General features: G+C 50.1%; 5 protein-coding genes across 5 annotated transcripts; 3 read left to right on the top strand and 2 right to left on the bottom strand.

Moving 5' to 3' along the window:
* Positions 1–276: 276 nt before the first annotated feature.
* On the bottom strand, positions 277–1,422 carry M431DRAFT_509108 (hypothetical protein). The gene has a single exon (XM_024919233.1). It carries the CDS (start codon positions 1,278–1,280, stop codon positions 447–449), a length of 834 nt encoding a protein of 277 aa, XP_024773780.1. The 5' UTR covers positions 1,281–1,422; the 3' UTR covers positions 277–446.
* A 736-nt stretch (positions 1,423–2,158) lies between these two features.
* On the bottom strand, positions 2,159–2,642 carry M431DRAFT_496054 (hypothetical protein; the record flags this gene model as incomplete). Its single annotated transcript, XM_024917449.1, has 2 exons — positions 2,159–2,240; positions 2,311–2,642. The coding sequence occupies 2 exons, from the start codon at positions 2,640–2,642 to the stop codon at positions 2,159–2,161; spliced, it is 414 nt and encodes a 137-aa protein (XP_024773779.1).
* A 1,364-nt stretch (positions 2,643–4,006) lies between these two features.
* On the top strand, positions 4,007–5,346 carry M431DRAFT_87795 (hypothetical protein; the record flags this gene model as incomplete). The annotated part of the gene is made up of 2 exons (XM_024923833.1): positions 4,007–5,227; positions 5,299–5,346. 2 exons carry the CDS (start codon positions 4,007–4,009, stop codon positions 5,344–5,346), a joined length of 1,269 nt encoding a protein of 422 aa, XP_024773778.1.
* A 497-nt stretch (positions 5,347–5,843) lies between these two features.
* Positions 5,844–7,686, top strand: M431DRAFT_86744 (hypothetical protein; the record flags this gene model as incomplete). Its single annotated transcript, XM_024923713.1, has 4 exons — positions 5,844–6,464; positions 6,546–6,959; positions 7,011–7,550; positions 7,615–7,686. 4 exons carry the CDS (start codon positions 5,844–5,846, stop codon positions 7,684–7,686), a joined length of 1,647 nt encoding a protein of 548 aa, XP_024773777.1.
* Positions 7,687–10,449: 2,763 nt separating this feature from the next.
* M431DRAFT_482923 (hypothetical protein) lies at positions 10,450–11,376 on the top strand (the record flags this gene model as incomplete). The annotated part of the gene is made up of 1 exon (XM_024916081.1): positions 10,450–11,376. One exon carries the CDS (start codon positions 10,450–10,452, stop codon positions 11,374–11,376), a length of 927 nt encoding a protein of 308 aa, XP_024773776.1.
* Positions 11,377–11,500: the final 124 nt, after the last annotated feature.

Genomic DNA, 11,500 nt, shown 5'->3' with positions numbered 1-11,500 from the left:
GCTGCCTCGAGACATGCTGCGGGAGGCCTTCAACACAGCCTGATAACAATCTGTCATGTTACTTGACATGTAGCACGGCATTGAACATTTACACCCAACCAATGCCGTTTCAGTAACAGGGGCTGTGTAGAATAAAAACCATGGTGTTGGCCACATTTTGTCTCATGCATATCGGTTACATCTATCTCACCACCATTCGTCCACTATTTGGCAACCCCAATGCATACTGCGGGAGGCCTTCAAGGCAGCCTGATTCCGTGAGCCAATCACCACAATCCGGTTCTCGACATGCATCATCCCCCGCCAATGTGTTTAACCAACATCGCGCCAGTCATAACACAGTTTCAGTCATGAGTGCCCTACATATGAGAAAAATCATCGAATTGGCTACTTTATTTACAACTGTGCCGCTGCATGTAATGACAGATCATACCGCTACTACATATTCAATCGACCTGAAGAGTGGCATCCTCCAAGCGACCAGGGGCTACTTGCTTCTCCTCCTGTGAGTCACTTCCAGCACCTGGTTGCGCACATATACCCAATCCTGACAAAAGTGACATCTGCTCCCGAAGTACAGTTTCGGTGGCCTGCAGCTGGGTCTCAAGATCCTTGTTGGTAGCTTGCAAGTCTCTGAGCTGCCTTGATACCTGCTCCCCGTTGGTCTTGTGAAATGCCAACAGCCGCTGCAGCTCATTCACCTCCTCGCTGCTTGCTGAGGCCAGCACACTCGCTCGCTCGAGTTTCCATACTTCCGCCCCCGCAGCCTCATGTTTTCGGCCTCCCTCGCGGGCTTTGTTCCGAAGGTAAGCCACTTCTTGCTTCAGTTGAGCGATCTGAGCATCCTTGTCTTTCGTCTTTTTCTTTTCGTCTTCCAGACTCTTGCGGGCGGCTATCAAATCTTGCACCAGTCTGTCCATTCTGTAAACAACAGCATCTTGGGTCTCCAAGTCCATTCCTTGAGAGAGACGAGTGTTGGTTTGCTCCGAACTGATCTCGGCATTATCGAGAGCGTCTGTGGTAGTCTGTACTTCCATAGTATTGGAATGTCGAAGATGAGGATGAATCCATCTATTGCGATATACGGATTGTAGTGCTACCTCCATTGCCAAAGCTTGAGATTTGGTTTGCTCCAAATCAGCCTCGACGTTATCGAGAGCATCTACGGCAATCTGTGCTCTCATAGTATCGGAAGTTCGAAGATGAGGAGGAATCCATTTCCCGCATCGCGGTGCCACCTTCATAGCCACAACTGGAAGATTGCTGGGTTTAGCCGCCATGAGAGATTGCGAAGGGAATTCTAGTCGGTAGCGAAAGTTGCAATACGGTATAGAGTAGCCAACACAATGGTGGTTCATACATAGATTGGATTGCTCATAGAAATTTGGCGCAAATGAGAGGAAGAATAAGAGAGAAAAAGAAGAGTAACAGTGAGCAGCCGAGGGTGTTCAATTTATGTGTCTCGAGACATTGCGACAGCACATGTAGATGGCATTGGCTCCACTCAACCTTTCGTTTCTACAAGTATGATGGAAGGCTTCCTGCATGATATTGACACTGTTTTACTTTAGCGAATCATTTTCAAGTGCAGTTATATTGGATGTATATGAATTACCCACCACTATAGGATCATTCTGGTAAAGGGATCATAGACACAGATACATGGAGACAGGAGGGGATAATCAACAAATGAGCGGGCGAACCTCAACTCTTTCAGAGAAAATAAGTACGGCCATGATTTGAACCTACGGGCAATAATCAACGAAAGAAGAGAGAAAGAATTATGTTTCGACTGTTCCCTGGCCATAGTAGTCTCGGTAGTCGTATTCATCTAAAGTTACTCAATTTCTACCGGTGTAGGGTAGGTTCTAAAGCATAATAATACGGATCAGCATAAGAAGTACGACCTAAGAATTCAAAGTCTATACTTCCTACTCTGTATAATACCAAACCAAATCACAAAATGAGTCAAGAAGTCGCAGTAGCAAGTTTGTATCTTCATTGGTCTACTGTAATGAGAATCAAGTTTTGTAGAAATATATGGCTCCCGCTCTATAACCACCTGCGCCCATGCTAGGAGAACCGCCGAATAATCCCATAAAGAAGAAAAGAAAAGAAAAGGGTATAATATCGTGATACAAAATTTCGTCACTCGGCTTTAGTTCTCGCAGCCGAGCGCGCGGTCCTGAATCAGGACCTCTAGAGGAAGTCCGTTGTCGCCAATAATGTCGACCTTGCCACTGTAGAAGCGAATCAATTAGCCTCATAATCAATGATTAATAAAGTGCGTGCCTAGTTGTCCAGACTTACCCCTTGGTAACGCCATTACCGTGGTCGCACTCGTCCATGATGGCTTGGATGGCGTTGGCCAGGTCAGTCTGGCCAATGCGTGTGCTCTCAAACGAATAGGCGTTCTCGATGCAGGCAATGGCGCTGCCGACGGCGAAGGAAGCGGTATGTGCGGGATCGATGGTGAGCGGGAAGTTCAGAGGAGGAGTGAACTGGTTGCCGTGGATGTCGTTCTGCAGGTTTCGTCCATCAGAGAGGGAAAAGGTTGGGATGGGATCGACCTTGGGGTGGCACTCGACAGCCAAGCCGACGGCGACGAGGGAGAAGAGAGCAGCGTAGACTGAGGACCGCATCTTGGATTGTAGATTTTCTTGGCTTTTTGGAAATACAAGAAGCTGGATACTATGCTTCAGAGAGAGGCGTGTTGCAAGAAAAGGAGGGGACGTGAGGGTATGGCTAGCGCTGATAAACTCAAAGGGATCAAGATCTTCACAAAGCAGGAACAGAAACCAAGTACTTTATATTCTACCCAAAGCTTTGGGGGAACGCCCAACGGCCATTTGTCAACTATAATCTGACTTGTTGTTTGGTCGTTATGCCCAAAGTGCGCCCAGCTATAATTAGGCGTGGTTTATCAAGCTTAAAAACCACCAAAAATAGGACGGGATGCAGCGACGCCGCACGTTTTTCGGAGCCAGGCTAGCCGTTACGGTGCTGGCATTGAGCACAGCCATAAATCCACTTAGTCACCAGAGGCTATTTCTAGCCACCGCAGCTAGATTCGACCAACGACGGAATTAACCAGTTGAAGCTCGTTGGTTGGAGCTGCTAGAGCTGCTAGACTGCTGCAAGACGCTGACGTGAGATCTTGGACGCTGTTGGTTGGTTATTTTGTCTGGTTTAGTGTACGAGCTCAGTATATAAAGGAGCCCAGTGCAGACAGGTTCATGACTGGTGCTTCAACCCGACTCGGCAGGTTATGTAATTGTTCCATCTGCTCTAAGATGAACTGTCAATGCTTGTCAACTTGACTCAGCATAGCTTACTAACTTGACATTGAACTTGAGTTGCAACTTGAAAGCAGAGGGTTTCTGGGATGAGTAATCTCGGGTACCCAAGTACTTCCCATGTATTCTCCGTCGGCGTGAATAGCCTGTAGCCTCGGCCTGAAGCCGCACCTGTCACATGAAGGGTACATGGAACCAGCTGAAGGATTGAATCTTTATCTGGGGTAATTCTCGCTTACGGAGCGTAATTATTGGATGGATTTTTTTCTTCTATAAAGCTACGGCTTGGTAGAAATGCTTTAGCTTTAGAACTTGTGTAAAACTCAAACTCGACCCATATGTAAGCTCCAAGCTGTGCTTTGGCAACTATTGAAATGTCGAAACCTCGGATGTCAGCGATGAACGGAGATAATCCAAACTGCGACGTAGCAGCGGAGAGCCGAGGAAGTAGCAACGTTGGCAATGGTCTGACCCCAGCAATGAGACTTCAATATAAGTATCAAGCAGAATGCGACAAACAACACCGCAAACAACTCTTGTAAATCGCTTTCTCCAATACCGAGTTGTTTCGTATTTATACGCGTTCGGGTCCTTCCTAATACGGATATCACTGACACTAAGGTCAAGTGTTCTGAACCCCCAATTCTCGGTGTAGCTCTTCCAGGCACCATCACAAACTGAACACATCCTCACACCGAAGTTTCACCACCATGAAGGTCATTATCATTGGTGCTGGTCTAGGCGGTCTCACTGCTGCTTCCGCCTTTGCAAAGAGCGGTCATGAAGTCCAAGTCCTTGAGCGGAGCCCCAAGCTAAACCCCACAGGAGGAGGCATCAGCATCAGGCCAAGCGCAAGCAAGGTCATTCAGAGCTGGGGATTCCAGTCGACCCTGGAGCAAATCTGCGACAGATCACCATCCGTCACATACCGCGAGCTAAACACCGGAGAGATCCGGACCACCGTCGTTGATGCTCCCGAACATGCCGACTGGGGTTCTACGAGAAGGGCCTTTGTCAAGCTGCTCCAGTACCAAGCAGCTCAGGCCGGAGCACAGATTCGATTCGGCGCAAACGTGGTCAAAGTTTTTGATGATGAGACAAAGGCTACTGTGACGCTGGAAGGCGGGGAGGAACTTGTGTGTGATATTCTCATAGCGGCAGACGGCATCAAGTCACACACTCGCCGGGCGGTACTATCAGACCTTGGGCCTCCCGAGAAATGGGATCCTATTATCGACCAGACCACCTTTTACAGCTTTGATATGGCCGTCTCCGAGCTGACCGTCGACCCGAGATCGATGAAGCTGACGGAAAACTCAAACATCACCACCTGGAAGGGCGAGGGCGGCTTCGTCGTGACCCGATACAGCTCCAAGTTCGGCAGGATCGGCCTCCTCTTTGCCATCCAAGGAGAGACAGACCAGAAGAGCCTTTGGGACGAAAAGGGCGACATAGAGTTTGTGCGCCGCTTCTTCAAGGACGCATGCAGCGACATGGTCAAGGCCCTGGGAATTGCAAAGTCTTGCGACCGCTGGCGAGTTGCCGAAGTGCCCGACCTGCCACGCTGGTCGAGCAAGGCCGGCAGGATTGTGCTGTTGGGCGACGCTGCTCACGCGATGCACCCCAACGCCGCGCAGGGGTATTCGACCATTATCGAAGACATTGGCGTGCTGCAGTTGCTCTTGTCCGCTGGCTCTACGGCCTCCGTGCCGCAGGTTGTGAATGCCTGGCAGGCTATTTGCAAGCCTAGGGCGGAGCGGGTGAAGGCGTTTTCGCGATGGAACACGAAGCACCTGTCGGGAAAGACGGAGCATGCGATTGGCGTTTCTCACGCGGATAGTGTGCTGGAGAAGGTTGTGCCGGATAAGAACGCTGACTTCAGTAGTCTGGAGTTTTGGAAGTGGAATGCGGATTATGATGCCATTGGCGAGGTGAGTCCATCTGTCTTTCCATTGTTTGCATATCCTCGGTCAAATGTGAAGCTAATATGTTGTAAACTCAGGCAAAGAAATATCTGGCAGAGACCAACAGCACACCGTCTAAGCTGTAGATGTCAGAAAGTGTACATAGATGTAATACGAAGCATGTTATTCTCTTTTTTGGTACCGCAAGGGCTGTCAAATGATATATTGATCCGATGATTAGCATGAAGTTGGTTACACCAAAGTCTGTAGCTAATGTCGAACCCCATCGTGAACCAGGGCTATGCTTATCAATAGAGGGTGTTGGTACCTATGTAACCTCTTGCTCATAAAAACCATACCCGATCCGACTGCCACCATTCATTCAGTATTTAAGAGCCGTACACAGCTAAGATCAAATGTTTATTGTCAAACAGTATTGAGATAGTGGAGGGATTTGGAAGTAAATCACTATCGAGGACATGCCGTGGGAACATTGAAGGATCAAGGATGTGTGGCGCTGCCACCTTAGCGTCAACGGCAGCGTGTGGCGCACGCACCAGCCAATCCTTTTGCGTCTGTTAGCCCGAGTTTTATCGCGACTCGACTTGATCCTTGTCACTATCAAGACCTCACGCGCCTTACAATGTGCGGCATCCATGCCGCCATATCAGCGGATGCAGGTCGTCACCAGTTGGCCCCAGGCCTCGAGCGAAGGCTTCGGAACCGTGGGCCTGACCATCTTGGAGCCGTAGAGGTGCAGCTCTGTTCAGGCGAGAGCGCCCTTCATTTAACCCTGACCTCGACGGTTCTGTCGCTGCGCGGAGACCATCTTGCAAAACAACCCCTGGAGGACGCGGAATCCGGATCTGTGCTTTGTTGGAACGGCGAAGCCTGGAAACTTGGCGGAAAGCCTGTTGAGGGCAACGATGGCGAGGCTGTCTTAGCCCTGCTGACGACTGCGAGTCGTAACACCAGTAGCGAGGATAGTGTCCTCGACGCCCTACGAACCATCGAGGGACCCTTTGCCTTCATCTTCCTGGATAAGAGAGCAAAGAAGCTGTACTACGGGCGTGACCGCCTTGGACGTCGTTCACTACTGCTGAAAAGGGGAGACGAGTTTCTGCTCTCCAGCATAGCGGAAGCCCCTGCCGTGGGATGGGCCGAAGTTGAAGCAGATGGCTGTTATACTATTCCGCTGGATGGAGAAAACTCTCCGGCGGAGCTGATGCCTATTCGCCATGATTGGGACCAGAACAAAGACTTGGTAAGTCCGCTTAGAAGCGCTTTCGCAGGCCACTAGGAGTAAAAACATGCCAACCGCAATTCGTGCTACTCATGTCTTCAGGTATCAAGTATTGGCATTTTCAACGCCTCTATTCCTACTACCCCGACGACTCCCCTAACCAGCCAGTCTCTCTCAGTAAAGCAGCTGCGGGATCATCTGATGGAGTCACTCCAACTTAGAGTTCTAAACGTTCCAAGACCTCCAATGGCGGAAACGTCAGACGCGCGCGTTGGCGTGTTATTCTCAGGAGGGCTAGATTGCACGGTCCTGGCCCGACTTTCCAGTGACATAATTCCACCGGGACAAGCTATTGATCTGATCAACGTGGCATTTGAGAATCCTAGGATTGCTTCGCAAAACAAAAACCTGTCCACAGCTGAGTTGTATGAGCTCTGTCCCGACAGGATGACTGGGAGAAAGTCATTTGCGGAGCTGCTAGCTGTCTGCCCAGGCAGACAGTGGCGATTCGTTACTGTAAGGACTAGACAAAACAGCGGCAAATCTCACATATTAACACGTGTCTAGGTAAATGTTCCATATGAAGAAACCAGCGCTCATCGAGCAGAGCTGATAGACCTCATATACCCCCATAACACTGAAATGGATCTCTCGATTGCTTGTGCCCTGTACTTTGCTTCAAGAGGACAGGGGATGGGACAGCTGAGCTCGGAGTTAGAGGCGGCTGAACCATATAGTACGACAGCCCGGGTATTGCTGTCGGGGCTTGGCGCGGACGAGTTATTTGGCGGATATGTCCGGCACGCTACCGCTTTTACACGAAGCGGATATCCAGGTCTAATAGACGAACTGAAGCTGGACGTCGGCCGGCTAGGCAAGAGAAACTTGGGGCGAGACGACAGGGTCTTGGCTCATTGGAGCAGAGAGGTGAGGTTTCCATACCTTGACGAGAGCCTCGTGAAGTGGGCCATTGAGCTGCCTGCATGGGAGAAGTGTGACTTTGACAACCCGGGAACCGGGAGTGATTTGGAACCCGAGAAAAGGGTCCTGCGTCTCCTTGCTGACAGCCTGGGTATGCGCTCTGTGGCAGCAGAGAAGAAACGAGCGGTAAGTGGCGGGCTCAATCAAGTACTGAAGCCTGTAGACTGTGACTAATCATCTATTTTTATAGATACAATTTGGAGCGCGAACTGCCAAGATGGAAAGCGGCAAGGTCAAGGGTACTACTCTGCTTCTTCCTTGAGGTATATGAGATTGCGTTTACGCATACGAAGTAACTGTACCAACGCAAGGAGATGCATATGCATAGATATATGCACAGCGTATGAGACAGAAAGGGAAGCTCTCGGCGGTGATGATGAAAACAGATACTTCCGAGCTACAACGGCCACAGGCGGAGTCAACGGAACAACTGTGCGTTTGCTGCTTGCAGCTAACCCCTTTGTCTGGATGCCTGTCTATTCTAAAGAGCCGGTAGCAGTGACGTTGTTAAAGGCAAGTCTGAGCCGAGATGTTTCACCCTTTTTCTTCTGTCCAGTTCCTACCCTAGATTTTACTAAGCTTGGAGTAAGAATAGAATACTGGGTTGAAAGAAAGCATTTGTTAGAAACGTAGCTGTGAATGCATGCATGATTCCCTCTTCCAGTTTTGATAGTGAAGTTTAGATCTTAGTGATAAAGTTTAATCTGATATGCTTTACCTCATGCATCTTATGTCCCAATTCATGATGCTTAGCACATTTTCTATCTAAATATACACTCTCTTACTTCAGCGAACCCCAAGTGTCTCTCACTCCTTCTTTTAACATCCCCACACTAGACCCAAGTCCTCAACTTGACGTGACTCGACATGGGTCAATCCCCCCTAATCGGATGTGCGGGAGAGCGAACTCGGTGATAGCACGTTGAACAAGGATCGTTAAAAACGACCCAGGATCGTACCGGAGAAGCGGAATACGAAGCGAAGGGGGGAGCGTCGATCAAAATCTTGGTTAGCGATGGAATGGAATGGTAGAGCACCTGATTCCTGGTATCTCTCGTCTAGTCCTCTGTCCTCGTAATTGGTATTGCTACTCGTACAGTATGTTGTATTGATAGACATATTCTGAAGCATTGACACGCTGATCGCATGCGGTAATCATACATACATGAGTGGAGCTGTACTATATCATATGTATGGATAATGCCGGGATTGTGCACGTCATTGATCAAAAGTTTCTGGTACTCTAGAAGTGATCTGCACTTCGGCTCATCGGGCTGGGAGTTTCATCTTTTGCCGGTCATGATATCGCGAGGGAGAGTCTGTGCGAGAAAAAGTCAACTGATCATCATGCTCGTGAACATTGCCGTCTTGGTGTGGGATATTCATGAGCTGTCATTTCTGGCTCAGGAAGGATACCGCCATTACTCGCGTGCAAGGGAAATTAGCAAAAGAGAGAGAAAAACGCGCGTCTCATTGTGCAATGCACCGTTGCATCGTATTTGATGGAATACTATTTGATAAGAATACGCTATTTCGGGGCTGTAAGGACGCAACTCTGTGCTTTGAATCCCGGAGTCTAAGTCCGGGGCTTTATTTTGACACTTCTATTTTTCCGACCCCTTGTGCATGGCCCCGAAAATTCAAGCGAGGGGGGACATGGCAGAACCCTGGTTAGTGGACAAGGGAGAGGAAAGAGCTTTGTTTTTTTTTATCGTCTTATTCTTGTTCTTGTTCTTTTCTTTTTTCTTGCTCTTGCTGGGATATTGTTGAGCCTCCTTGTGTGGCCTATTTTGATGTAAGTCAACGCTAGAAAATGAATCAGATGAGATGTCGCGCGATTTTGTAATTACTATGGCCTAGCCACGAGTCCGGCAATATGCATGTCTCTGATAATAGTCTGGTCCTCTAAATGCCCAACTGAGACATGATAGCGCATCAACTTCTAGGTAGCACCCAACATTTATATGAATGCAGTGTCTGAACCAACAACCGAGACAATATGGTGGACTCAGCCTAACTCGTCCTTCTCACGTAGCTTCATAACAGCACATGTACTACCGCAGATGCCAAGCGGACGAGCATCCAAGTCTGTCACATCTCAGTATTGAGCGAGATTGCTGCTCGAAGAGAGAAAGAAGCCGGTGGATACGCCCGACAGGATAGGAAGGGGGGCTTATACGCAAAGCCGCGTGTCAAGCAATTTCGCCCGTTGACTCGAGCTGTCACTGTCTTTTCGTGAGAGAAGCGTCAGATTGCCATCGGCATATACCCTGATTATCATCATCATACCTTGACTAGGAAGACAAGTATAGTAACAGACCACGTACATAATATTCGTACTTCAACTTCCTTATAATGGTGATTACTCAACAACACAGAATCTGACGCAGTATAAAACATCAATTCAATACAAGAGGTGCATATATCAAGACAACAGATAATCAATAGTTTACCCAGACGATTCTATTCGAATACTCCCCCCAAAGCACAAACCAACTACATGACATCTCCGCACCATCGGTCAATGATCATGGAACCTGTACTTGCCCCTCGGACTCGGCATATTCCCAGCTCATGGCGGTCTAACATGCTCCCCCTGTCACCGGCACTCCGGCCCCAAGCCATCCAACTACCGTCCTAGCAGCAACTCTATCCAGAGCCACTACCAAGCGATCGCACAAGCGAAAGAAGCAAACCTCCTCTCTTCTCTGGGATGACATTGTCTAGCTCTGTCTTCGCCTCATTAGGGGTTAAGGCAACAAGGGGGACCAACGCCAGCTTGGAAGAGTCGTAGTATTATACAGTTAATAAGAAAAAAGGAGCATCGCCATGACATTCTCTTGCGTATATAAAGACTGTTGATCATCTCCCATTCCCGTTCTTCTTCTCATCCCCATCCACAACTCTCTCTTAGATCCCCTCCAAAGCTCTTCAGCTTCAGTCATTCCCTTCGACTCCCCCCCTCAATCACACCCAAGTCAGTCCTTTCCGCTTAAACAGCACATACAACATAATATCATTCACAATGCATTTCCTCGCCACCGTCGCCTCCCTGGCCTCCATCGCCATGGCCGCCTCCGCCACCGGCCCAGCCTGCTCGGCAACCACCTCCAACGTCCAGCTGGCCAACAAGATCGTCGCCGAGGCCGCCACCGACATCGACGCCGCCCTCAGCCTCGCCGCCGGCTTCAAGTGCCCGGCCCCCATGGCCTACAGCCCCTGGACAAAGGCCTGCTCGTGCCTGCCCGGCCAGAGCTACGACGCCAACAGCAAGGCCTGCTCCGGCACCGCCCTCGTCGGCGCCTGGCCCATGCCCAAGTGCTCCGCCTCGGGCTCGACCGTCGCCCTCAGCGCCTTCTGCGCCATCTCGCCCGTCAAGTTCACAAAGTACGATGCCACGCACGCCTGGTGCCAGGCCACCGTCGAGACCTTTACCTTCTGCGCCGAGGCCGAGATCGAGGCTGAGATCACCGCCTTGGGTCTGGGCATCAACCTGGACGTCGAGCTCGACATCTCCCTGACCTCCAAGATCAGCGCCACCCTCCGTGCCACCTCTGCCGCCCTCGCTGGCTTCTTCGTCGAGACTCTTGCTGAGGCCGTCGTCATCTTCAACACCAACGCCTTCGGCCTCGTTTCTGTCGCCGCTGACGTCGAGGCTTCCCTGACCACCGGCCTCTTCGCCCAGCTCAAGGCCACCGCCTGCCTGCTCGGCCTCGGAACCTGCCAGTTCGACTGCGTCTCCTTCAGCACCAAGGGCTGCCACAACTACATCGACGTTGTCGGTGCCCTCGGTGGCCGCATTTCTGGCCTCGTTGGTGTCACCATCCTCTCCGACACCGTCCTCTCTGTCAGCTCCACCAAGGTTGTCAGCACCCTCCACGTCCAGGACATGCTGTGCACCAGCACCAAGCTCAACACTCCTCTCGTTTCCGAGTACAAGTTCACTTGCTAAATTAGCAGCTGTGAGTTGTGGTGAGTGGAGGAGTTTGGCTGGCGGGTTCCTTTCAGAAGAAGCGTGTTTGTAGATAGAGAGTCCTGCTTTTGGAGCGGGAGGGAATATGGGTATTTTTGCATAA

Source organism: Trichoderma harzianum (assembly GCF_003025095.1).
Source record: "Trichoderma harzianum CBS 226.95 unplaced genomic scaffold M431scaffold_7, whole genome shotgun sequence".
Classification (NCBI taxonomy): Eukaryota; Fungi; Ascomycota; class Sordariomycetes; order Hypocreales; family Hypocreaceae; genus Trichoderma; species Trichoderma harzianum.
Note: the sequence above shows the minus strand (reverse complement) of the source record. Positions and strands in the feature narration are given on the sequence as shown.